The sequence below is a fragment of the Podarcis gaigeae genome (genome assembly GCF_964106915.1).
Source record: "Podarcis gaigeae genome assembly, chromosome: 5".
In the NCBI taxonomy this organism is placed as follows: Eukaryota; Metazoa; Chordata; class Lepidosauria; order Squamata; family Lacertidae; genus Podarcis; species Podarcis gaigeae.
The window spans coordinates 95,132,156-95,159,735 of record NC_139681.1 but is presented as its reverse complement, the minus strand read 5'-3'; the positions used below and the strand labels follow the sequence as shown (position 1 = coordinate 95,159,735).

The window sequence follows — 27,580 nt, the reverse complement described above, 5'->3', positions numbered from 1 at the left end:
AACAAATGGGTTGCAATTATGGGAGGGAGGCAGGAAGGGAGGGAGGGAGGGAGGGAGGGGAGGAGGAGGAGGGGGGAAGATGGTAGCAAGAGAACTGCACATAGTGAGAAGCTACAGAGGTGAGGGATACTGAAGCTCGCTTCAGTTGAAATATGCAACTGTGTTTTTTGAACACATCACTCCTCTCCTCTCCTTTGACCCAAATGGTAGCTGGCAAAGCAACATGGAAATATTTTCACCCTATGGATAGGACATCTACCCACTGTAGTACTGTCTGGATTCCAAGCAGTGAAAGAAATGCTCACTGACCACTCTGTAGAGTTAGACAAGCGACCAGAGTCTCCTTTCCTTAGGGCTATGGCAGACGGAAAGGGTAAGTAGTGAAGAATCAGAATTTCTCCTGGTATTTTCCCAAGAGAAAACATTTAAAGGGCTGTCCAGAACAAAGGTTCTCTATTATTGTTGCACTCAACAGGGAATGGGTTACCTTGGAGCAAACAACTAGGGGTGAGGTCCCTTCAGAGCTTCCCCCTAAAATATTTGAGGGGACCACCAGGCTCCCCCTAAGTTCATGGCAGTTGCCACTCTAATGGTTGGGCATGAGCCACATCATGTGATTGATTATGTGAGGTGGGGCTCACTTGCCCCCTTCCCCATATTTTATTCAAGTTGGTACCCCTGATGGATTGCAACTCTGTGGAAATAGCAATTGTACTGCACTGTGGTGAGATTCAACTGCAGGTAGAAGTTTGTTGCCTGTTGCATATACTATCCTGGCCCTTAGTGCTGAATGAAGAGCTTGAACTCAGAGTTCTTTCTGTTGAAGGCTTTGACACCTACATCAAATTGGTACTTTGTCAAGGCACAGGTTACAAGGAGTAGCAATTCCATAAGAGGCAAAGATACACACCTAAATACCAGATGACTCTCGGGGTCCCTTGTAACTCCGCAGTTCTATGATTCTATTATTCTGTTGCTCTATTGCATTTGAATCTGAAGAGCCCATGCAAGCCCTGGACTGGTACCTGCATGGGCTGCATGAGGTGGTGGGCTGGATGAGGGCCAATAAGGTGAGTCTGAATCCTGGTAAGATGGAGGCATGTTGCGTGGACTCTAGACAATTGTTCAGTTTACTGCTATGGATGGGTTGAACTCCCCCTGAGAGAACAGGTTCATAGGCTAGGGGTACTCCTGGATAAATCTTGGCTGCTAGAGGCCCAGTGACCTTAATGCCTTCTACCAGCTTCAGCCAGCAAGGCAGCTTTGGCTAGTAAGACAGTGAAAGTAGTTTCTGGATCAGGATAGCCTAACTACTGTCATCCATGTGCTGGTTATCTCTAGGCTGGATTACACAATGTGCTGCATTTGAGGCTGCCCTTGAAGCAGCATCTGGCAAAAAATGCAGTGGCTTGACTGCACATGGGGGCAGGACATAGCCAGCATGTTATACCACTGGCTGGCAATTAGCTAAGTTCAAGGTGCTGGTTGAACAAAGAGCCTAAACAACTTGAGATCAATATATCCTCTTCCAATAAGCTTTTCAGTTGAAACCTTTCTCAGTTTTGCTTCTTTTCAGTCCTCAGCCCGAATATAGACTGCACCCACAAATAAGCTGCACCTTTAAAATTCAAGGGGGGGGGGAGAAAGACAATACTTGAATATAAGCCGCTCCTTTAAAATTAGGTTACAGGCTGAAAATCGCTGTGATTGGTAGAATTGTAACTCTGAGCCAATTTAAGCCTTTGATCTTGCAAGCCTGAAAAAGTTACCGTACAATAGCAAAAATCACTAATCGCTATTCAATTGCTACAATTCCACAAGCACTCACACCTGTAAATGACAAAAGAACAGTCTCAAACTCTCAAATTCGGCAAGAAAACATTTTTTGTTCCGTTTTGCCACATGTCTGTTTCAGCAACAATATCATAAAAGCTAATTTTTGTAAGGTTGTGAATTTAAGCTGCACTTTAACTTTTCATGGGCAGAATTTTTTTTTTTGGGGGGGAGGGAAAGTGTGGTTTATATTCAGGCCAATGCGGTAATTGGTAATTACATTTATTATGATGATGGGTTTCAAGGGTAACTCTTATTGGCTTGAAATCAACAGGGGGCAGAAGACAGGTGCAGGATTTGGAAACTAATGGGAGGCCAGAGCAGGGAAACTGAGGGGAGTAGAAAAGAGGCACGTAGGTATTTGTGTACAGCATAGTAACAGCTAACTGATATTGCACCATGTGCAAGTTTTTAAGTACATGTGGGAGGATTATAGAGAGCATAATCCTGCTTAAGAGGAGACATGATGAAATTGTCTGACATGACTAATTTAGGTTCATTAATTCCAATGAATGTACTGTGAGCATGGTCTTATTTAAATAAGCCCCAAAGATCCCAAATTTTGTTAAAACAAAAAAATTTCCTTCCAGTAGCACCTTAAAGACCAACTAAGTTAGTTCTTGGTATTGTTATTCTAAAGCAGCAATGCTGCAGCAAGCAAAGGCTCTAGCAGCTCAGTCTGCTGCTTGTGGCTGGAAAGCCAAACAGGAAGTACCGTAAATTTCGCTCTATAACACGCAGATTTTTTCTCCTAAAAAGGAAGGGGAAATGTCTGTGCGTGTTATAGAGCGAATGTGTGGTCCCTGGAGCCGAAAAATCAAGCAAAAATCAAATCGCGGGGCTGCACGCTGCACAGAGAAGCGAAACTTGAAAAGAGGAAGCGGCTGCTTTCCTGCATTCTGCCTCAGGGTCTTACTGCCCACCCTTCTCTGTTTCCTTGCTGTGTTTGCTGAAACGGAACAAAGAGCAGGGAAAGCCCCTCCCCTCCAGGCAAGCTCCGGTGCTGCTGGGGGAGAGGGAGAGAGAGGGGGGAAGGGAGAGAGAGAGAGGGGGAGGGGGAGGGAGAGAGAGAGGGGGGAGGGAGAGAGAGGGGGGGAGGGAGAGAGAGGGGGGGAGGGAGGGAGGGAGGGAGAGAGAGAGAGAGAGAGAGAGAGAGAGAGAGAGAGAGAGAGATGGCTGGCTGGCTGGCTTGGGTGGGGGAAAACTTTTGCCTTCCTTTCCTCCCTACCCCTCTCCTGCATTCTTAGCCAGCTGCTTCTCTGCACACCCCTCTCCTGCTCCTTGTCCCTTCTGTGTTTTTCCTTCCCTCCCCACTTAAAATGTGGTTACAAAGCATAGATCCTCAGGATCTTTGCATTGGGTCACCCCAAATTCACCATCAGATCACATAGCATGTCCATGGCTACAGCCTGCCCCCCCCAAAATCACGCACCCACTGTTGCCTGGGGCTGCAATGGTGCAAAAACGTGGTTAAAAACCATGGATCCACATGGATCCTCAGGATCTTTGCATTGGGTCACCCCAAATTCACCATCAGATCACATAGCATGTCCATGGCTACAGCCTGCCCCCCCAAAATCACGCACCCACTGTTGCATGGGGCTGCAATGGTGCAAAAACGTGGTTAAAAAGCATGGATCCACAGGGATTCTCAGGATCCTTGCATTGGGTCACCCCAAATTCACCATCAGATCACATAGCATGTCCATGGCTACAGCCTGCCCCCCCAAAATCACGCACCCACTGTTGCATGGGGCTGCAATGGTGCAAAAACGTGGTTAAAAAGCATAGATCCACAGGGATTCTCAGGATCTTTGCATTGGGTCACCCCAAATTCACCATCAGATCACATAGCATGTCCATGGCTACAGCCTGCACCAAAAAATCACGCACCCACTGTTGCCTGGAGCTGCAATGGTGCAAAAATGTGGTTAAAAAGCATGGATCCACAGGGATTCTCAGGATCCTTGCATTGGGTCACCCCAAATTCACCATCAGATCACATAGCATGTCCATGGCTACAGCCTGCCCCCCCAAAATCATGCACCCACTGTTGCATGGGGCTGCAATGGTGCAAAAACGTGGTTAAAAAGCATAGATCCACAGGGATTCTCAGGATCTTTGCATTGGGTCACCCCAAATTCAACATCAGATCACATAGCATGTCCATGGCTACAGCCTGCACCAAAAAAATCACGCACCCACTGTTGCCTGGGGCTGCAATGGTGCAAAAACGTGGTTACAGAGCATGGATCCACAGGGATTCTCAGGATCTTTGCATTGGGTCATCCCAAATTCACCATCAGATCACATGTCTGTGGCCACAGCATGAAGCCCAAAAATGATACATCCACTGTTTCATTCAGAATGTTTTTTCCCTTGTTTTCCTCCTCTAAAAACAATGTGCGTGTTATGGTCAGGTGCGTGTTATAGAGCGAAAAATGCGGTATGTGACTGTTGCCATGAAAACGAAGGGGCAGTCCATTCTCCTTATTGAGCACAGGATGTGAGCTCAGTGTGTGTCATATGACCTGTACAGGATGTACGTAGGTGGAGTTTGGAGTTTCTCTCTGTTTGTTGAAGAGAGCAGACATCTTTTACTGTATGACTGCTAAAGACAGGAATAAAAGCATGTAGTTACATTTCTGTCTGTGTCTGTTTCCCCTCCCTGGGGATATGCAGGGAGCAGGGAGGAGGAGAAGCAGTTGGTGTGTTTTTCTCACAGCCTGAGGAAAATCGCCGGAACGGACCTCGTGTTTTTCCTGCCGGGAGTCACCGGAGGGAGGTCAAAGGAATTCAGCCGGTGCCTGGACTGATAGGCACATACCTCTGACTGGGCTAGAATTCCAACAGGTATGAGCTTTCGTGTGCATGCACACTTCTTCAGATACACTGAAACAGAAGTTTCCAGACCCTTCTATATAGTGAGAAGGTGGGGAGGGGTATTACTCAGAAGGGTGGTGGGAATGGGTGATTGGCAGATAGCTGTGATGAGCCTGTTGACGACTCTTAACGACTGCAATAGGTCTTACAGGAAAAAGCAAGGGGTGAGAAGGTGAAAAGTGGCTTTGTCATATATAATGAGATAAGAATCCAATGTCCTTGTTCAGACCAGGTCTCTCCATGGTTTTAAGTTTGGTGATAAGTTGCAATTCAGCAGCTTCTCTTTCCAGTCTATTTCTGAAATTCCTTTGTAGTAAAACAGCTACTTTGAGATCTTGTATAGAATGTCCTGGGAGATTGAAGTGTTCTCCTACTGGTTTCTCTGTCTTGTGATTCCTGATGTCCGATTTATGTCTGTTTATTCTTTGGCGTAAGGTCTGGCCTGTTTGTCCAATATAGAGAGCTGAAGGACACTGTTGGCATTTGATGGCATATACAATGTTAGACGATGAGCAATTAAATAGTCCTGAGATGGTATGTGTGATGTTGTTGGGGCCAGTAATGGTGTTGTCCGGGTGTATGTGGCAGCAAAGTTGGCATCTGGGTTTATTGCGGGACGATGCTTTTGCCAGAGGAAAGTTGGATGAACTTGGGCAAGGGAGAGGGGCTGAGGGAGGTTTCGAGGAAAAGGGGGGGGGCTACTGTTTTATCGGGGGCTTTGTATGTACCAGGGGAAGCTCTCCAGGCCCGAATCTTCCGACAACTTCATGACAGCTCAACGGCAGGACACTTTGGGCAACACAAAACCATGTTGTTGGTCACCAGGGAATTTTGGTGGCCCAAGGTGTGGGAAGATGTGAAGGAATATGTGTGAGGGTGTGAGACCTGTCAGAGAGCCAAAGGGGAGAGGGCAGCTCCGGCAGGGTTATTAGAGCCTCTGCCAACACCAGGGAGGCCATGGGAGGTGGTATCAGTAGACTTCATCACTGACCTGCCCCGGTCCAGGGGGAAAACGGCGGTGTTGGTGGTGGTGGATCTACTCACCAAAATGTGCCATTTTGTGGCGTGTTCTCATACGGTAACTGCGGAGGAGACAGCCAAATTGTTTGTGGAGCATGTGTTTAAGTTGCATGGGGTCCCTTCGAGAGTCATTTCGGATAGGGGAACACAATTTACCTCAAGGTTCTGGCACAAACCCATGAGTTTGTTGCAAGTTGAGGTGAGTTTCACCACCGCCAGACATCCCGAAAGCAATGGGCAGGCGGAAAGGGTCAATGCAGTATTACAGCAGTACCTGCGTTGTTATGTGGGCGAGAGGCAGAACGATTGGGTGGACAAATTAGCGCTGGCGGAGTTTGCATACAACAACTCCGAGAATGTGTCCACAGGGATGACTCCGTTTTTTGCTAATCACGGGTGCCATCCTAGGGCTTTCCCTGGGAGGGGGGGGAGGAGTTGTGGAGTGTGCCAGCCGTTGAATAGTTTGCGGAGGAAATGGAGGCAATTCAACAACAACTGAAATTGAACTTGGAAAGGGCCAAGGAGGTATACAAGAGGCAAGCAGACAAGCATCGGAGGGAAGGGGAAACCCTTCAGGTGGGGGATAAGGTGTGGTTATTGATGCAAGGTTTGCCTTGGAAAGGGGGTTGTAAGAAACTCAAACCCAGGAGGGTGGGTCCCTTTGAAATCATACAGCAAGTCAACTCGGTGGCCTTTAGGTTGAGGCTGCCAGAGAGCATGAAAATTCATCCCGTGTTCCACTGGTCGCTATTGTCGGCTTACCGGCCGGGCAGAAGAGAAGGGGAGGTGCCACCGACAGAAGTTGAGGAAAGGGAGCGGGGACACCAGATAGAGGAAATATTGGACTCACGTTGGAAGAGTAATCAGCTGGAGTATGTAGCTTGGGAGGGGGCTCCCAGTTCGGATAACACATGGGTGCCGTCAGATTGGGTCACGGAGGAGGGTTTAGTGGAGGACTTCCACGAGCTATTTCCCCATAAACCACAACCCGCAGGGAGGTTCGCGGAGAGGGCGTTTGGGCCAACGGACGATGAAGAGGATTTTGAAGGGTTCTGAACCTCGGACCAATAGGAAACACAGTGGGGGAAAGGAGTGAGTGAAGAGTGTCCAGGTCCATCAGGTGTTAGAGGTTGGGGTAACGTTTCTGATGATACCGAAGAGGAGGAGGAGATTTTCCTAGGATTTACCCCCAAGAAGCATGAGGAGGATGCATCAGGTGAGGCTCCTTCTCAGGAAAGGGAGGTGAGGGGGGCCTTTGAGGAGGGGGTGGAACTGCAGGCAGTGAGGGAGGAAAGGATTAGAGGATACAGGGAATGATCTCCACTGCTCAGTACTGAGCCCTCCTCAGAAGACAGAGAAGACGATAGTGAGTCTGGGGAGGAAGGGGTGCTTCAGAGAGAGGGGCATCCATGTCACAGGGAAAAATGGAAGGGGCTGAGCCGTTGGTTGTGTTGGTCTCAAGGGAGAGGGAAAAGAGAAACTAGTCAGAGCAATGCGTCATGAGAGACGGATCGCTTTGTTTATTCTGCATGTAATCTTGTCAGAAGGAAATAAAGAAGGAATTTATGGCTGGCTGCCGGGAGCATTTTCTCTGCTAAGTGCAACAACGCGTGCAGCTGGCTAGCTGACAGATGTGAACACAGCTTTTTTTTGTATGGGATTTTTGGGGAGGAACTGTACATGCTTCCACCTGATGGAGTGCAGGTACAGAAGGGAATGGTCTGTAAACTACGGAAATCCCTATATGGTCTCAAGCAGAGTGTCAGGTGTTGGAACACAAAACTCACTGAGACATTGCTTTCTCTAGGTTTTCACCAAGGAAAAGCTGATCCATGTGTGTTTGTCAAAGAGGAGGGGCAGAACAAACTGTATTGTTTACATTTTGTTGATGATTTGCTTTTGTTTTGGAAGAATCAGGCTTTGTACCAAAGCACCCTAGCTCAGCTGAAAGAGCACTTTGACATGAAGGATCTTGGTGAGGTATCCAACTATCTTTCTCTGTAGGTTCAGAAGGATCAAGCAGGTAATTTTCTGATACACAAAACACAGAAAATTGCAGATGTATTAACCAAGCTGAATTTGGCTGATGCAAACCCAGCAGACACACCGATGGTGACAGGTTACCAGGTAGATAGTACTGCTGAAGCATTTTCCGACACCACACTGTACAGATGCATTCTAGGTAAGCAGTTTTAAAGACTAAGGAAGCTGCTTCCGATCTGGCTGGTGGAAAGGAGAGAAACTGTTTTTCTCCATTATTGTGGCAGACTGTGTGACTGACCTTGACATTCTTTAGCTATGAATTCAGAAAAAGAAAAGCCCAGACGTGGCTCTAAAGCACCAACACAATTTGAGGAGTCAGCGTTAAATGATATTAAAGAAGGATTAGATCGCAAGACAGTCGCTATAAATAAATTGGAAAAAAAGGATCGATCATTTAAGTACCGATCTTAAAGATGTAAAAGAGGAAATTAATTCACATGATGCAAGATTGACGCAACTGGAGAATGTCAGGGTGCAGGATTTGGAATGTTTGCAGTATGAAAATGAAATGCAATAGCTTATCTGCAATTGAGTATGAATGAATCTTATCCGAGATTGAGAGGGCTCCCTTATCTGGATCAGGATCAGGATAAACTCAGAGAATCTTTGATAGGATATTTTGTGGAATTCTGGGATCTGAAAAAAGAGGAAGTAGAAGATTGGGTGGAGAAAGCTTACAGATTTGGTCCTAAAAAAGAGACTAAAATAACCTACGATTGTATTGTGGTCTTTAAGACTAGGGAACAAAGAGATATCATTCTGGGACATCACTATAAAAAAGGCCTCAAAGTTCTCGATAAATCTGTTGTGCTCTTCAAAGAGGTTCCTAGGCATTTTTTGAACCTGAGATCCCAGTATAGGGACCTGACAGATATTCTGAGGAGAAAGAACATCTTTTTTAGGTGGGAATTTCCAGAGGGCCTATCTTTCAAATTTGAAGGAAGAAAGCAAAAGATTAAGAACCTTGAGGAGAAGGGTAGATTTATGCAAAAGCACTCAGTAGAACTTGGATTACAAACCCCACAGTTGCTGGGAACGGAGGCAGCGTCCTCGTAAGTAGACAATATGGCATTGAGAATTTATTCATGGAACAAACATGGCTTGAATTTACTGCAAAAAAGGAGAAAAATTTATCACATTTTGGAAAAACAAAACTTGGATATAACTTGTTTACAGGAAACTCACATTACAAGACTACACAGAAAAAAATTAATAAATAAAAGATTGGGCCAAGAATTTATTTCTTCTAACAAAGTTAAAAAAAGAGGAGTGGTTTTCTACACCAAAGAGAAATGGAATCCAAAATTTGCTTTCAAAGATGAGGAAGGAAGATACATAGCAGTTGAAATTTCAGCACAAGGTGAGAAATATTTGTTACTAGGTATCTACGCACCTAATGATGGCAAAGCGGAATTTTTTCAAGAACTTGGAAGCAAGTCTGTTGGAATATATGGATTATAAAATTATACTGATGGGGGACTTGAATGGAGTCACATCTAGTTTGATGGATAGAACTCAGAGATCAAAGGTTACGAACTCTGGCAGACTACCGAAGACTTTCTTTGATTTAACTGAAAAATTTGATTTGTCAGATATATGGAGAATTAGAAATCCAATGGAAAAAGACTTCACTTTTTTCTCAGATGCAAACCAAGTATTTTCGTGAATAGACTATGGGTATCCAGAGACTTGGTTCCTAAAGTAATAAAAACAGAAATTGGCCCTAAAACTTGCTTGGACCATAATTCAGTTTCTATGGACTTGAAAATGTTTGTTCAAGGCTCCTTCAGATGGTGAATGAATGATGATCTGTTGAGAAGTTCATTAATTGTCAATAAAGCCCCAAACCCCTAAAGGATTATTTTGAATTTAACATGAATCAAGGAACGGAAATAAGGGTGATTTGGGAGGCCAGCAAAGCAGTAATGAGAGGGTTTCTGATACAACAAAATGCAATTAGGAGAAAGTCACAGAATGAGACAAAAGATAAAATTATGGAACAACTGAAAGATAAAGAGAAGAAGCTTAGAGGAAACCCAAAGAATTTGCAGATCCAAAAAGAAATTAAAGCCCTACAGGTTCAATATTCACAGTTAGTAAATCAAGAAATTGAATAGAAGATAAGAAGGATGAGACAAAGAAATTTTGAATCTGAAAATAAATGTGGGAAATTATTAGCCTGGCAACTAAAGAAGAGACAAAAACAAAGTACTATTGCAAACATTGTTACAGAAGGAAAATCTGTAGAGAACCCTGCAGACATTAGAAAATGCTTTTATAAATATTATAAACAACTGTATAAAAAGGATAAAGAAGATATAGGGAAAATCTAGCAATTTATAAAGATTAATGGGATGCAACAGATTCCGAAGGACAAAAAGAATCTACTAAAAGGTTTAATTACAAACTAGGAAGTGGAACAGGCAATAAATTCAATGCAACTTGGCAAGGCACCAGGACCCTATGGTCTATCAGCGAAATATTATAAGACATTGAAAGAATGGCTCATTCAACCTCTGGTAGAAGTATCTAATTCAATTTTGCGAGGGGGCAAAGCATGTGAAACCTGGAAGCAAGGTTATATTACTCTGATTCCTAAACAGGGTCAGGATAGATCCAACATTAAAAACTACAGACCAATCTCCCTACTCAATGTGGATTATAAAAAATTTGCAAATATACTGGCCAACAGGCTAAAGGAGGTTTTATCTGAGTAGGATTTCTGCCGGGAAGACATATGAAAGACAATATTAGAAATGCTGTGGATATTTTTAGAAAAGTTAGACGCAAGAAAGAGCTGTAAAGCAATGTTAATGTTTATTGATGCGAGAGAAAGCCTTTGACAATGTTTCTTGGAGTTTTATGTTACATAATTTAGAGAGTATGGGTTTCTTAAATGGTATTAAAGTGATCTATCTAGAACAAAAAGCTAAAATTATTGTAAATAATGTGGTTTCAGGGGAAATTAGAATTGAGAAGGGAACCAGGTAAGGGTGCCCCACTTTCCCCTCTGCTGTTTATTTCAGTACTGGAGGTCTTGCTAAGTATGATTAGAAAAGATGAACAAGTTAAAGGTATTACAGTAGGTTCGAAACAATATAAATTAAAAGTCTTTGCTGATGATCTAGTTCTGACATTACAAGATCCAGACTCCAGTGCAGTCAAAGCACTGGAGCTGATACAAGAGTTTGGTCAGGTAGCAGGATTTAAATTAAACAAGAACAATACCAAAGTAATTGAGAAAAATCTGGATAATGAAGAAAGGAAACTATTACAAGAAAAAACGGGCCTAGACTTTGTGAAAAAAGTTAAATATTTGGGGGTGAACCTGTCTGGAAAAAAATTGAACTTATATAAAGATAATTATGAGAAATTATGGAATGAAATTAAAAGAGATTTAGAGGTATGGTCAAACCTAAAATTGTCATTAATGGGCCGGATTTCTGTGATTAAGATGAAGATGCTTTTCCTGTTTCAAGCCCTCCCAATTATAGATAATGCAAAATGCTTTAAAGAATGGCAGAAAGTACTCTCTAGATTTATCTGGCAGGGGAGGAAACCCAGAATTAAATATAAATTACTAACGGATTCTAAAGATCCAGTTACAGATAGGTAGCCGTGTTGGTCTGCCATAGTCAAAACAAAAAAATTCCTTCCAGTAGCACCTTAAAGACCAACTAAGTTAGTTCTTGGTATGAGCTTTCGTGTGACGAAGTGTGCATGCACACGAAAGCTCATACCAAGAACTAACTTAGTTGGTTTTTAAGGTGCTACTGGAAGGGATTCTAAAGAAAGAGGTGGATTCTAAAGAAAGAAGTTGGAGACAGAGTTGTTGGATACTAAAGGTAAATTTTTTATCTAAAATGTACAAGCTATTGTTGGAGTGGCATACAAAAGATGAACAAGTTAAATCTGTGATGATAGATTGGGCAAGAAATGTAGGACATAATATAATGTTTGAGGATTGGGAAAGATTGTGGAGAAAGAGGTCAAGTTCACCACATGTACTTTGTTAAATAAAAATATAATGAAAATGATGTATAGATGGTATTTGACTCATGTAAAATTAACAAATATATAACATCATTGTGACAATATATGTTGGAAATGTAAAGAAAAGGAAGGAACCTTTTATCATATGTGGTGTACCTGTCCCAAGGTGAAAGACTTCTGGGAAAAGATTTATAATGAATTGAAAAAAATGTTGAAATATACATTTATAAAGAAACCAGAGGCCTTCTGGGAATAACCGGTTTGGAATTGCCCAGGAAAGATGTTAAATTATTTTTGTATGCCACAACTGCTGCTCGTATTTTGTTGGCTAAAAAGTGGGAAACCCAAGAATTACCAACAATAGAAGAATGGATTTTTTGGAGCTAGCCAACCTAACCGGAACAGTCCGCGACCAGAAGCAGGAGGAGTGTCAGGAAGAATGGAATAAATGTAATGATTATTTAGTTAAATTTGTTAAGTTAAACTAACTGAAAATAGCTTGCAGATACTTAATGGGCTTAGGAATTTATTTATGTTGAGTGATGAATTAATATATTTAATTCTATAAGGTGAAGATCTAAGGATGTTAATGTTTAAGTTAAATTTCATAAAAATTGGGCTTTGGAAAACCGTTAAAAGGACATGCAATGAAATTCAACCAAGGGGAAGCGAGGAAATCACTTAACAAAGTTAATAACGGTAATTTTCAATAAGGCTATGATTTATGTTTGTTTGTCTTGTATGTTTGTTTGTTTGTTTATAATATTGTGAAAACTAATAAAATTTTGGGGGAAAAAAGAGAGGCAGAGATGAGTCAGGCTAGTGAAGGAGCCAGGGTGTCTCCCTCTCCTGCTGCAACAAGCTCCCCTCTCCTGGTGTCTCCAAGGACCAGAAGAGGGATGAAGAGGGAGGAGCAAAGAAGGGCGATTCATTGGAATTTCATTCCTTTTTTATGTTCTTATCTGATGCTGTTCTGCTATTATGTTAGTTCACTTGGCGCTCTTGGAGGAAACAGATTTTCTAGATCCATTTCTAATCCAAATTTAGGCCCAGTTTTGGCACACCAACTGCTTGGGTCGCCCTGTATGATGATCTCTGTCAGGAGACAGACAGTGGAAATGTGTCTCTGTTAATTTTCCTTGACCACTCCTTGACTTTCTAGGTCATCAAGACTGCTTCCTCCACCCTTCCCCTCCACTGCAGGAGGAGGAAGAGTCTCTCGGTCTTCTGCACCCACAATTGTTGTCAACATCATCATCATAATGATTATTATTATTAAATTTCTATACCACCCTACACCCAAAGGTCTCAGGGCAGTTCACATAAAATATCAAATACATTAAATGAAAACAAAACCAACAACCCAATAAACCCCCCCCCCCACCCAAAAAAAAGATCCAGCATTTTTCAAAAGGGTTTAAGATGTAGATCAAGTCAGGCAAAGGCCTGGTTGAAAAGGAATGTTTTTGCCTGGTGCCTAAAGGTGTATACTGAACATGGGTGGGGAAGGTCCCCCAAAATATTTTATTTGGTGGTCCAATAGAAGTTGGCACCTACACTTCTTACCTATTGTTTCCCTAAACTATTTTAATATCAGCAAACATTTTCTTCTATTTTGAGACAGAAGCCTTGACGAATAAAGAATATTCAGAATCTTGGTGTAAATCATAAAATTCTATAAGGAGTTAAATTATTCAGGGGTGTTACTCTTTCACTTACAAGCAGGCACCATACATTTGCGTGAGTCCTCACTCTCCCAGATGAGCCCCCTGAGAGAGGGGGGAGGGAGGGGGAGAGAGAGAATGTACACATGCACACTTGGCTTTTCCTAAGAGTCTGGGTAAAAGTTGGATCCAGTACATATAGATCATAAAGAGGAAGCAGGAAAGACTATCACTCTTTCAAATTCCTCCTCCAGCTCTATGCACTATTCAAGGGAGAAAAGAGGTAATCCCTCTTTTTGCACAAGAGAGGATTTTGGTGTGATCCAGCGGGGCTTTTCTCATATTCATTTTTTATTTTATGAATATTTGGTACAAAATTCTTTCCCAAACATTTGTGTCATAAAATCAGTCTTAAGATAGCTCGGATTCTAATTACAATTCATCAAACACCCTCTCATTTGCATGACCCACATAAGAATGATTATAGTGTTCAGTTGTATTACATGACTTGCAATCACATTCCAAGACTATTAGCACATGGTATCACACCCCTTGTTGCTTATTTGTTTTTAATAACTGAGCATATATAAGCAGAGTACTGCTGATGTCTCTGAGGAAAGCAAAAGCCCTTAGAGAAAGAGAGCTGAACCTGACCAGGCAACCTAGAAAGAATTAAGGAGAAAGAGACAGCAAGAGAAGGATGGAGATATGGGCACTTTTGATTGCTCTGCTGGTGGTTCTTCTGATTCTGAACTTCAAGAAACTGCTGTGGTCAAACAGGCATTACCCTCCAGGCCCTCTTAAGCTTCCTCTCATTGGAACCTTGTGGACCCTTGGATTGAAGATTCATGAAGATACTCTCATTAAGGTACTTACATCTTGGTGATAATTCAGTCTGATTTCAGCAATTGCTTTATCTATTTCCCTCAACAATTGTGATATTTAAGCTTAAACAATAGCATCAAATGGTAAATGGTAAATGTCATAAGCCTCCTTTGTAACAAACAGTAAGATATACAAATAATAGGGATAATACAAAGAATATTATTATTAATACTGAAAAGCACAAAATCATATAAAAGTTGAAAATATGCATTAAAAACTACTGATCAAAAATATTTAATGTATACTGTTAAACTGAGGAAGGAGGAGAGAACACCCTCAAAGAAAGAATGGTTTATGAAAATATTGGAATATGCAGAGATGGCAAAAATTGATAAAAGATACTAATTTAGAATATTTTAAAGAAGATTGGAAAACATTTGCAGCCTATATAAAAAGTTATTTCCTATATGTAAAGACCACAGCGTGGTTTGAAGTGTAAGAAAACAGCAGAATATATTAAGAAACATGTTGGAGAGGAGGAAATTAGATAAGATGGAACTTTAAAATGCAATTGTATGTAATTCAAGTTATAAACATTGATGTTGGTTGAGTGGGAAGTCACTTGTTTTGTTGAATTGGAATATAATTGTTGTATAACAAATATAACTTTCTAAATGGAAAAAAGAATAAAATATTATTATATTAAAAAAAAGACTGACCACATAGGTCCTCAGCATTCATTCATGACAGCCTCTCAACATGGAATTAACCTGCAGGTGCTATTCAATTTCTTAAGCCTGGTGTCAGCGATGTTGCTTCACTGACAGGGAATGAGAATGCAGGCATAGAGAGCAAACATATAAGAGTGGTATGCAGAGGGAAGGGAGAAGCAGCAGAGAGCAGCCATAACTTGAGCTCTGAACATACGGAAGAAGCTGCAGAGGTGAGGGAGACTGAAGCTCTTGTATTAAGTTGAAATATACAACTGCAGTTATTGAACACATCTTTTCTCTCCTCTCTTTTGACCCAAATGGTAGCTGGGAAAGCAATATGGAAATATTTTCACCCTATGGATGGGACCTCAACCCATGGTAGTACTGTCTGGATTCCAAGCAGTGAAAGAAGTGCTCACTGACCACTCTGAAGAATTAGACGAGCGACCACAGACTCCTTTCCTTCGGACTATGGCAAAAGGAAAGGGTAAGTAGTGAAGAATAAGAATTTCTCCTGGTATTTTCCCAAGAGAAAATGTTTAAAGGGCTGTCCAGAACAAAGGTTCTCTATTATTGTTGCACTTAAGAGGAAATGGGTTACCTAGAAGTGAACAACTAGGGGCTGAGGTCCTTTCAGTGTCCCCCTAAAATATTTGAGGGGACCACCAGGCTCCCCCTAAGTTCATGACAATTGCCATTCTATTTTTTCCCCAAATTTTTTTATTGGTTTTTACAATATCAACAACAAACAAAAACATGAGACAAACAAAACATAACAAACATAAATCATAACCTTATTGAAAGTAACAGTTATTTACTTTGTAGGACGACTTCCTCGTTTCCCCTTAGTTGAATTTCATTGCATACTTGCCATTCTAGTGGTGGGTGCCAGCCGCATAAAAATAATAATAAATTTTATTTATACCCCACCCTCCCCAGCCAACTCCAGATATAAAATAATTGATTGAAATACAACTTAAAAAACAAGATTAAAATACAACATTAAAATCCAACCTCATTTCAGCAGAAACTCAAAAACTATTTTGGGGATGAAAATGTCAAGTCTGATTGGGGGAAAAAAACCCCAGACTGGTCCTATGTGGGCCAGAAAAAAGCCAGGGAAGTCCCCAAGTAGGAGTTCCATCACAGAAGGAGAAAAGAAAGAGGGGGAGGGGATCAAGTTAATTCCAAGCTAAAAGCCAGGTGGAACAACTCTGTCTTACAGGCCCTGCAGAAAGAAATCAGATCCTGCAGTGCCCTGGTCTCATGAGACAGAGTGTTCCACCAGGCCAGAGCCAGTGTTGAAAAGACCCTGGCTCTGGTTGAAGCCAATCTAACTTTAAATCTAACACTGTACTCCATCGGGAGCCAGTGCAGTGGAAAAGCACTGGGTGAATATGCTCCCACGGCAGCGACCCCGTGAGGAGCCTTGCTGCAGCATTCTGCGCCTGCTGGAGTTTCTGGGACAGCTTCAAGGCCAGCCCCACATAGAGCGAATTACAGTAGTAAAGCCTGGAAGTGACCGTTGCATGCATCACTGTGGCCAGGTCGGGGCGGGAAAAGTAAGGGACTGCTTGATGTGGTGAAGGTAGAAAAATGTCACCTTGGCTGTTGCTGTAACCTGCACCTCCATGGAAAGGGAGGCGTCAAGGATTACACCCAAACTCTTAACGGAAGGCAATGGCACTAATTGGTCCCCCACAAGAGAAGGCAGTTGGTCCCTCATCCCCATGCCATCCTGACCCAGCCATAGGACCTCTGTCTTCGAAGGATTTAGTCTCGAAACGGCTCCCATGAAACCATCCAGCCACAGCTTCCAAGCATCTGGTCAGTGTGTCTGGGGCCGAGTCGGTGTGGCCATCCATCAGCAGATAGCGCCGAGTGTCATCAGCATATTGGTGACAACCCAGCCCAAGCTCCGGACAATCTGGGCAAGGGGGCGCATAAAGATGTTAAAAAGCATCGGGGAGAGAATTGCGCCCTGTGGCACTCCACACCAAGGAGTGGCATGACAACATCTCCCTCCCTGGCGCCACCCTCTGTCCCTGACCAGAGATAAAAGAGCACAGCTATGCCCTGTATCCCCACGTCGGTGAGGCGGTGGTCCAGAAGATCATGATCAACCTTGTTGAAGGCTGCTGACAAATCTAAGAGAATCAGCGGTCCCAACCCGCCTCAATCCAGTTTTCTACAGAGATCATCTGTTAGGGCAACCATAGCCGTCTCGGTCCTGAAACCAGGACGGAACCCGGACTGAAATGGATGTAAAGCCGATGTTTCCTCCAGAAACCTACCAAGCTGTTCAGCAACCGCTCTCTCAATTAGATATGGAAGATTTGAAACTGGGCAGTAATTTGATAAATCTAAAGGATCTAGTGAAGTATTCTTTAAGAGCGGACACATCACTGCTTCCTTCAGCTCCCCTGGGAATGTCCCTGTGTCAAGGGGCAAATTGATACTTTCAACCAGGGGGATCCATGCAACATCTGGGCACACCCTAATCAGCCAAGACGGGTATGGATCAAGGAGGCAAGTGGTGGGCCTACCAGCTCAGAGGAATCTATCCACATCAGCAGGGAGTATCTGATCGAAATGATCCAACACTGGACCTGAAGACAGTTGAGGGGCCTCCAGTTCTGTCACTGTATCTAAATTGGCAGGGAGGTCATGGCGGAGCAACAGGACTTTCTCTGCAAAAAAGTTCGCGAACGCCTCACAGCTGTGAGTCGAATTTATGCTTAAATTTGGTTGTCCTCCTAAGGATGTTATTGACTTAATTATTCTAAAAAGTTTTGCCGGGCGAGAGCTAGCGGATGCAATGGAAGGTGCGAAGTAAGATTTCTTAGCAGCTTTCATAGCCATCTCATAAGCTTTCATAAGCGTCCTATAAGATGTTCTTGAGGCTCCATCACGAGTCCGTCGCCATACTCGCTCTAGCCGTTTGAGGTCCCGCTTCATTTTCCGGAGCTCCTAGGTAAACCAAGGTTTCGGCGGGGTTTCAGAGGGCACTTATGCGCGATCTTATTGATGGTCGCCAAGAACCGGTTATTCCAGTCCTCGACAAGGTCGTGTAATGAGTCATCAGGAGAAGCAGAGTCCCGCAAGGCCTGACGGAATCTATCAGGATCCATCAGCCTTCGCGGCGAGCCCAAATAGGCTCGCCACCCGAGCAAAGGATGAGCGGGAAGTCAATCTTGGCTTTCAGAGTGCAGTGATCAGATCACGTCACTTCCACAGGGGGGAGTATGATCACATCTATGCCAGCACCAAAGGTCAAATCCAGCATGTGGCCTGCTTGATGAGTGGGGCCCAAAACAAACTGGGAGAGCCCTAGTGTTGCCATGGAAGTCATTAGGTCCTGAGCCTGTGAGGAGGGGGCAGCATTGGCATGGACGTTGAAGTCTCCCAAAACCAATAGGCTTGGGAATTCTAAGGCCTAGCCTGCCACCACCTCCAGCAGGTCTGACAGGGTGGCTGCCGGTGTGCTGGGTGGTCAGTACACCAGCCAGACAGCCAAGCTCTCCTTGGTGCCCCACACGAGACCAACACATTCAATGCCAGAGATCGCCAGTGCTGGCAGAGCTCTGAAAGAGCAATCCTCATCACTGATTATGTGAGGTGGGGCTCACTTGCCCTCTTCCTCATATTTTATTCAAGTGGCACCCCTGATGGATTGCAACTAGCAAGTGCTTTGTGGAATTAGCAATTGTACTGCACTGTGGTTCGATTCAACTGCAGGTAGAAGTTTGTTGCCTGTTGCAATTGTAATGCATTTACTATCCTGGCCCTCAGTGCTGGATGAAGAGCTTGAACTCAAAGTTCTTTCTGCTGAAGGCTTTGATGCCTACATCAGTCTGAATCCTGGTAAGATGGGGGCATGGTGGTTGGAGTCTAGTCAATTGTTCAGTTTATTGCTATGAAAGGGGTTCAACTCCCCCTGAGAGAACAGGTTCATAGACTAGAGGTGTTCCTGGATCCATCTTAGCTGCTAGAGGCCCAGGTGACCTTAGTGCCTTCTGCCAGCTTCAGCTAGCAAGGCAGCTTTGGCTAATAAGACAGCTAAAGTAGTTTCTGGATCAGGATAGCTTAACTACTGTCATCCATGTACTGGTTACCTCCAGGCTGATTATAGCAATGTGCTGCATTTCGGGCTGCCCTTGAAACGGTGTCTGGCAAAAAAAAATGCAGTGGCTTGACTGCTCATGGGGGCAGGATATAGCCAGCATGTTATGCCACTGGCTGACAATCAGCTAAGTTCAAGGTGCTGGTTGAACAAACAGCCTATACAACTTGAGATCAATATATCCCCTTCCAATAAGCTTTCCAGTTAAGATCTTTTTTAAAAAAATATTTTTTATTCAATTTCCATTACAAGATTTAAACCTCCATTTTCAATATTATAACAAATACATAACTTTGACTTCCTTCAGCTCATCCGCAAATCTTCCGTTTTCTAATCTTCTATCCGCAATTCTAAATTTAACATTGCCTTTTATTTTAAATAAACCTATTCCTTTATTCCCTTTTTTACAGTGTTTCTAATATTATTTCTTCACAAAGCTTCCTGTAAACCCACAAACGTTATTTGCGTATCACAAATGCTTTTCATATAGTCCACAAATTTGCTCCAGTCCTTGGTAAACTTTTTGATCTCGTCGGTTTTGGATCCTTCCTGTTAGTTTATCTAATTCTGCGTAGTCCATTAATTTCATTCTCCATTCTTCTATTGATGGTAATTCTTCCTGATTCCATTTTTGGGCCAGTAGTATTCTTGCTGCTGATACTGCATATAAAAATAATTTATGGTCCTTTCTATTTATTTCATTTCCAACCATTCCTAACAAAAAAGCTTCTGGTTTTTAAACAAATGTATATTTCAACATTTTTTTAAAATTCATTATATATCAGTTCCCAGAAGACTCTCACCTTTTTACACTCCCACCACATATGATAAAATGTTCCCTCTTTTTCTTTACATTTCCAACACTTATTACATACTTTATACATTTTTGCTAATTTCACTGGAGTGATATACCATCTATAAAACATCTTCATCATATTTTCTTTTAATGCAGTACAGGCTGTGAATTTTATCCTTTCATTCCACAATTTAATCCACTCATCTAATTGTATTTTATACCCAAAGTCTCTGGCCCAATGGATCATAACCGATTTTACCTCTTCGTCTTTCGTATACCATTCTAGCAGCAGTTTATACATTTTAAACAAATTTTTAAATTCATTACTCAATATCTCACTTTGAAACTTTGATTCTTTTTCTGAAAAACCTCTCTCCTTTATCTCAATGTTAAACATTTCATTAATCTGATAGTAATGCAACCAATGGTTTACATGTTCTTTAACTTCCTCATATGGCTTTAAACTTCTCATATTGATTTTCTTCACACTCATCATTTCTAATGGAGATAACCAATCGGTATTTTTGGTTCTAATAAGTTTTTATACTGATCCCAGACTTCCAAAAGAGATCTTCAAATGATGTGGTTTTCAAAACTTTTATGTACTTTTTTCTTATCATACCATAAATAAGCATGCCAACCGAATCTATTATCAAATCCTTCCAAATCCAACAATGTCAGTGTTTGTAAAAAGCAAAAAAGGAGGGAAAGGGTTCTGACCTCCCTTTGTCTCCTCAGCCTGGTCCTCGGACCCTTGTCGGCACAAAAAGAGTCCACGAGAATATCCTTGCAGAGTTTTGTTCTTAAAAGTTTTTGTGCAAAACACGACTGAATAACTATACACACCAGCACTAACCAACCAACCAACCCAAACACCAGCCTCAGCACAAACTAACATTTCTCACTTTATATATACAACTTGGTGCAGACCGCTGAGTCATGCTGACCCAGCTTTATTCGCATTAAAGAAACAGCGGCCATTTTAGCCGTGACACCCCTTCTGTTTCTTAAATGCGAAAAACCCCAACAGAAACAATACATACATACATACATACATTATATACATAAACCCAGTTTTGCCATTAATTCATTATGGCATGTTGCTGGCAAAGGCTTGGTAAACAAATCAGCAATATTATCTTGTGATTGACAATACTCCAGTTTGATCACCCCATTCTGTACACAATCTCTCACATTTGCATGACGGATAGCAATATGTTTTGATGCAGATTTCATTATTTCTGAGCCCGCTAATGCAATGCACGATTGACTATCTTCATACACTTGGATAGGCAAATCAACTTTACAATCTAGATCTTTTAGTATCTGTATAAACCACAGGATTTCATTGCATACTAGCGACAGGCTTCCATATTCTGCTTCACAGGATGAGGTCGCAACAAATCCTTGTTTCTTTGACCTCCATCCAACTATGGAATTGGCAAACATCATAACCATTCCACTCGTAGATTTTCTGGTAGTTACACAGCTTCCCCAGTCCGCATCAACAAATACTTCTAGTTTTTCATCTTGTGTACTAGATATCTTTAAACATACATTTAATGTCCCCTTTAGATATCTGATAAGCCTTTTCAAAGCACACCAATCGGCAGTACTGGGTTTAGATACACGTTGGCTCAGAACATTTGTAGCACATGCAATGTCTGGCCTTGACCACTGGCTTAAATACAGCAGTGATCCTATTTTTGAGTGATACAACTCAGGCTGATCAAATTCATCATCACACACTGTCTTTGGGAAATCTGGTGTCATGGGAGTCTGAACTGGCTTGCAGTTTTCCATGCCAAACTGCTCTATCAAATGAAGAATTTTCTCTTTCTGGCTCAATAGGAAGCTTCCATCAGCTTCCTGCCTTACTTCTACTCCCAAGTAATTGCTTACAGGCCCTAAGGCTTTAAGCTTAAACCTCTTTTCCAGTTGACTTGTGAGCTTCTGGATCTCATCTGTGGAACTCCCTGCCACAAGCAAATCATCAACAAAGACTAAGAGCATTAGATATTTGTTGCCTGTCCGCTTGGTGTACAGGCATGGATCAGCCACACTCCTTTTAAAACCAAGTTTTACAAGGGCTTCATTTAAACACTGGTTCCAACACTTTCCACTTTGTTTGAGACCATAAACAGCCTTTCTCAAATGCCAGACTGCACCATTCTCCTCTTCAAACCCAGGGGGTTGTCTCATTAACACTTCATGGTCTAAATTTGCATGCAGATATGCAGCATCAACATCAAAATGGTGCACTGCTAGTTGTCTTACAGCAGCAATGGAAAGCATTAAACGAAAAGTTTCACTCTTTACAGTGGGAGAAAACACTTCATCATAACTCTCCCCTTTAATCTGAGTGAACCCTCTGATTACTAATCTGGCTCGAAAACGTGGTTCTCCAGATGCAAGGGTTTTCCTTTTGTAAACCCACTTGCATGACACCACTCTGCCACCAGGTGGCAGCATTATGACCTCAAACACTTTGTTACGTTTAAAAGAGTTCATTTCTTCTTTCATAGTTTGTTCCAACAAAGCACGTTCCCCAGGGGGTAAGTCTAAGACTTCATTATAACTTTGTGGTTCCACACAACTCACATTGCATACTCTCACTGCTCCTAGGGTCAAACGCTGAGGAGGTACACCCTTGTTTGAAAGCTGGGAGCGCCTAGGCACAACTACTACTTCTTCCCCCCTTATCTCTGGCTCTTCTTCCTCTTCCTCTAGAGAAGTATTATTATCTATTGCCTCATCTTTTGGGGAAATCTGTGCCTCCTCCTCATCCTGCTCCTGTGTTGCCAGTGGCTGAGAAGAAGCCTCTTCTCTTACTTGCAGGGGCAGTAGGCAATCTGGGTTAGCATGGATCGCAGTCCATCTGTCCTGGTCAGCGAAGTCTGCACTTCGTGACAGAACCACTCGTCCTGGGCGTAAATTGAAACGCCACCCTTTGCCATAGGACTGATATCCCACAAACCGCAGTTTCTGTGCTCTAGTGCCCCCTTTCGGGCGCTGAGCTTTGGGGATATTTACATGTGCCCAAGCACCCCAGTTATGGAGGATTGTCCACTCTGGTTCTTTCCCAAACAATACATGATAAGGAATATCTTTTATAGAGCTAGACCAGGTTCTATTAATCAAAAAGTTCGCTGTCAGAAAAGCCTCGCCCCACAGCCTATGGTTGTGACCCAATCCTGCATCCACTAGCAAGTAGTCCTTTACTGACTGTATTACAGCCCCACATCTTTCACACAGACCATTTCATTTTCAGCAGGGCTATAAGGGTTTGTCAAACAATGAGTGATCCCTTTACGTCGCAACCATGCCCCAAATTGTTTGTTCAGAAATTCTCTGCCCCTATCTGTTTGCAACTGCACAATTGTCTGAATGTGGGGAAACACTCAGATTTCTGCTTTAACAAAAACAGCCAACTAAAACGTGATTTATCATCTATTACCAGAAAAGCATATCTGGTGCCCCCTTCAGTCTTCTGTGGGAAAGGGCCTATCACATCACAGTGGACAAGTTCTAAAACCTCTTTAGATACTCTGTCACTTTTAGAAGCCACAGGCTTCCTCTTAGATTTGGCCATTTTACATACATTGCAATCTAGGAAACAGTTACAGCTATTTACTTTTAGGTTCTTGCACACCTTTTCGCATCTCTGAAAGCACACGGAAATTGGCGTGACCCAGTTTTCTGTGCAGTTCATGTACACACCCCTTATGAACTGGCAAATTATCCTGAACCACCTGGGCTGCTTTAACAGGCTTGTCCTGCATTACATATAACCCATTTTCTAACTTTGCATGGCCACATACCTGAGTTCCATTCTTTATCAGACAGCCATCCTGCGTGAACCTAACACTATACCCTGCATTAATTAAACAGCTTACAGACAGCAAACAATAGTCCAAACTGCTGACAAACAGAGTCTCTGGTAGAGTAGTGTTCAAGCACTGCAGGAAACATGTTCCCTGGCCATCAATCAAAATAAATTCTCCCAATATATTTCTGCAGCTGAAGTAGCAAAGAATATTGACTGTCATTCATCTTGAGCATTCTTGAGTCCAGACTTTTGTAATAATGATGTACTTAAAAGCAATCAATTCTGGAAAAACGAATAAATGTTCTCATGTGTTCTCATGTGGGTGGAAATCAGTGGGTTTTTTTTTGGGGGGGATGCAGGGATACACATACCTCTAAACATTTTGTGTATCTAGGTTTGGCCTCATGGAGGGGCAGTATTTCAATATGAGTAGGAAAATGAGCGTACCCCTAAACATTTTTTAAGATAAAAAGCACTGGGTGAAATTCAACACTGTGCTATTATGATGGTTCCAGTAGTGCAAGCATTTTGCAAAAGACAAGTAGATGCTTCATTGTTGCTGGTATGAGAAAAAGGTGAGTGGGGAGAATATTTTATCCCTGCTACATCATTGTATATGTTGTACCTTGTGGCATTATAGACAGAATGTGTCGTATGGATGGGGGTTACACCATATGTAGCTCTTACCTACAGAGTGATTTGTTACACTTGTATGAAACAAAATGAACAGGGCTAAACCTGGTGGTGTGGGTAGCCAAATACATTTCACAATATTCATGCTACACTAATTAGCACCAACATTCTAAGTGAACTCCCTCAACCTGTCTTAGCAGTTTTGTATGACATGATTGCATTGTAAGTGATATATTATCACTATATTATGGATCACACTTTAAAACGACCTTGACAGATTAGAGAACTGGGCCAAAACAAACAAGATGAATTTTAACAGGGAGAAATGTAAAGTATTGCACTTGGGCAAAAAAAAAATGAGAGGCACAAATACAAGATGGGTGACACCTGGCTTGAGAGCAGTACATGTGAAAAGGATCTAGGAGTCTTGGTTGACCACAAACTTGACATGAGCCAACAGTGTGACGCGGCAGCTAAAAAAGCCAATGCAATTCTGGGCTGCATCAATAGGAGTATAGCATCTAGATCAAGGGAAGTAATAGTGCCACTGTATTCTGCTCTGGTCAGACCTCACCTGGAGTACTGTGTCCAGTTCTGGGCACCACAGTTCAAGAACGACACTGACAAACTGGAACATGTCCAGAAGAGGAGGGCAACCAAAATGGTCAAAGGCCTGGAAATGATGCCTTATGAGGAACGGCTAAGGGAGCTGGGCATGTTTAGCCTGGAGAAGAGGAGGTTAAGGGGTGATATGATAGCCATGTTCAAATATATAAAAGGATGTCACATAGAGGAGGGAGAAAGGTTGTTTTCTGCTGCTCCAGAGAAGCGGACACGGAGCAATGCTTCCAAACTACAGGGAAGAAAATTCCACCTAAACATTAGGAAGAACCTCCTGACAGTAAGAGCTGTTTGACAGTGGAATTTGCTGCCAAGGAGTGTGGTGGAGTGTCCTTCTTTGGAGGTCTTTAAGCAGAGGCTTGACAACCATGTCAGGAGTGCTCTGATGGTGTTTCCTGCTTGGCAGGGGGTTGGACTCGATGGCCCTTGTGGTCTCTTCCAACTCTGTGATTCTATGATTCTATGAATCTTGCTTCTACGACCATCAGCAAGATAGATTGAGTATTTTCCATCGGCTGGCTTCCCCAGGGTCTTAAAGTCCTCCCGACTGTTGCAGATAATCCTGCTACTGCGAGAGTCCAGCAACCATGTTCCTCGAGGTATTTTCCTCTCCTCTCGAGAAAATGCAGACACAAATTGAGCAGAACGCGTGTTCTTCTTCCCTGAAGAGAACCCCTTCTGCTTACGTTTCTTCGTCTATTGCTGTCTCTGCTCCACGTCGTCTCCTGGACGTCTTACCCTGCATTGACATTGGAGATGCCCGGGTTGGTTGCATCTATAGCACCTTCTCACCGCCATGGCCAAGTCCAAACCTTGGCGTTGCTCCATTGGCAGATTCTGCTGCTGCCCCCCTCGACTGTAACTCCTCCACTCTTGGAGTTCAGCCTGTCTATCTGACCTTCTTTCTGCTTCTTCAGTCAATCTTCCAACCACATACTCAAGGGTCAGATCTTGGGGACGCATACTCTCCATGCTGCTAATCACAGGCAACCAGCTTTCAGGCAAACTTGAAAGGATAATGTAGGTTTGGTCAGTCTCATCATAACGCTTACCTCTCTGCTGTAGTTGAAGAAACAGAGATTTCAGCGTTTGAAGATGAGTTGCCAAACTCTCACCTTCTTTCATAACAGTCCTGAACAGCCTTCTGGTCAGAGAAATTATAGTTTCAGCAGTTTCTCTGACATGCATTGCCCTTAATAAATTCCAGCAGTCAAACGCTGTGCTGGCATTTGCTACATGCAATAACAGAGTTGCTCAAAGAAAGCATAATTTGGGCCCGGGCCCTTTCATCCAGCCGTTTTTTCTCAGCAGAGTCCTGTCTCAAAACCTCAGTTTCAACACAGTCCCATAGTCCATCTCTCCTTAACAACTGCTGCATTTTAATTGACCAACTCAGCCAGTTGCTCTCTGAGAGAAGTTCAAAACGGATGCCTCCCCCAATATTTAGAACTTGGGAAGACTGGAAATCTGCCATCTCTGCTGGTGCTTGCTGAGCCCCTTCTGTGGGGCCTCCAGCAATCTCTCTTGACTCTCTCTTTAGAGTCTGACTGGATGGTCCCAGCTGGCACTCACCGGCTTCTAGCTGCTGCCTCTGTTGACCCTCAGGTCCCACCTGGCCCTGCAACTGGTGTAGCTGCTCTGTGAGTCGCCTGCTGTGGTCCTCTAGCAGTTCAAACTGTTCCAGTAGCTGACACTGAGTGTTTTGCTGATCTTCAGATCCTAGCTGCTCCAGCTTGTCACCAACTGCTCCAACGCATAGCCACTGGCTTCATACACCACCAGGACTCACCAGCTCCCTGCTCAGATGCTGTCAGTCATTTTGCACTCTGCACATGCTCAGAAACACTGAGCCCATAACCTGTCAGTGTTTGTAAAAAGCAAAAAAAGGAGGAAAAGGTTCTGACCTCCCTTTGTCTCCTCAGCCTGGTCCTCGGACCCTTGTCGGCACAAAAAGAATCCACGAGAATATCCTTGCAGAGTTTTATTCTTAAAAGTTTTTGTGCAAAACACGACTGAATAATTATACACACCAGCACTAACTAACCAACCAACCAACCAACCAACCAACCAACCCAAACACCAGCCTCAGCACAAACTAACATTTCTCACTTTATATATACAACTTGGTGTAGACCGCTGAGTCATGCTGACCCAGCTTTATTCACATTAAAGAAACAGCGGCCATTTTAGCCGTGACAAACAATTCCTTATTCCAGTGTGGTGTAGTGGTTATGAGCGGTGAACTCGTAATCTGGTGAACCGGGTTCGCATCTCTGCTCCTCCACATGCAGCTGCTGGGTGACCTTGGGTTAGTCACACTTTTCTGAAGTCTCTCAGCCCCACTCACTTCACAGAGTGTTTGTTGTGGGGGAGGAAGGGAAAGGAGAATGTTAGCCGCTTTGAGACTCCTTAGGGTGGTGATAAAGCGGGATATCAAATCCAAACTCTTCTTCCCCTCTTCTCCTCCTCCTCCTCCAATTTCATCCACTCCTTCAACCAACAGAGGCAAGATGCTTCATAGTATAGTTTCAGGTGCGGCAGGGCGAAGCCTCCTCTTTCTTTCGCATCAGTTAACAATTTAAATTATATTCTTGGCTTCTTTCC

General features: G+C 43.0%; 1 protein-coding gene across 2 annotated transcripts in view; it reads left to right on the top strand.

Annotated features, from left to right (window-relative positions):
- Positions 1–342: 342 nt before the first annotated feature.
- LOC310844917 (cytochrome P450 2J2-like) overlaps positions 343–27,580 on the top strand; it is a 52,656-nt gene continuing 25,418 nt past the window's right edge. The window contains exons 1-2 of one of the 2 annotated variants that reach the window (XM_083739666.1): positions 14,043–14,304; positions 15,299–15,461. In XM_083739666.1, coding sequence (XP_083595792.1) covers positions 14,137–14,304; positions 15,299–15,461 — 331 coding nt within the window. In that variant the 5' untranslated portion in view covers positions 14,043–14,136. Of the gene's footprint in view, positions 374–14,042; positions 14,305–15,298; positions 15,462–27,580 lie in introns of those variants that run through there. The other variant, XM_083739667.1, reaches the window with a different exon arrangement.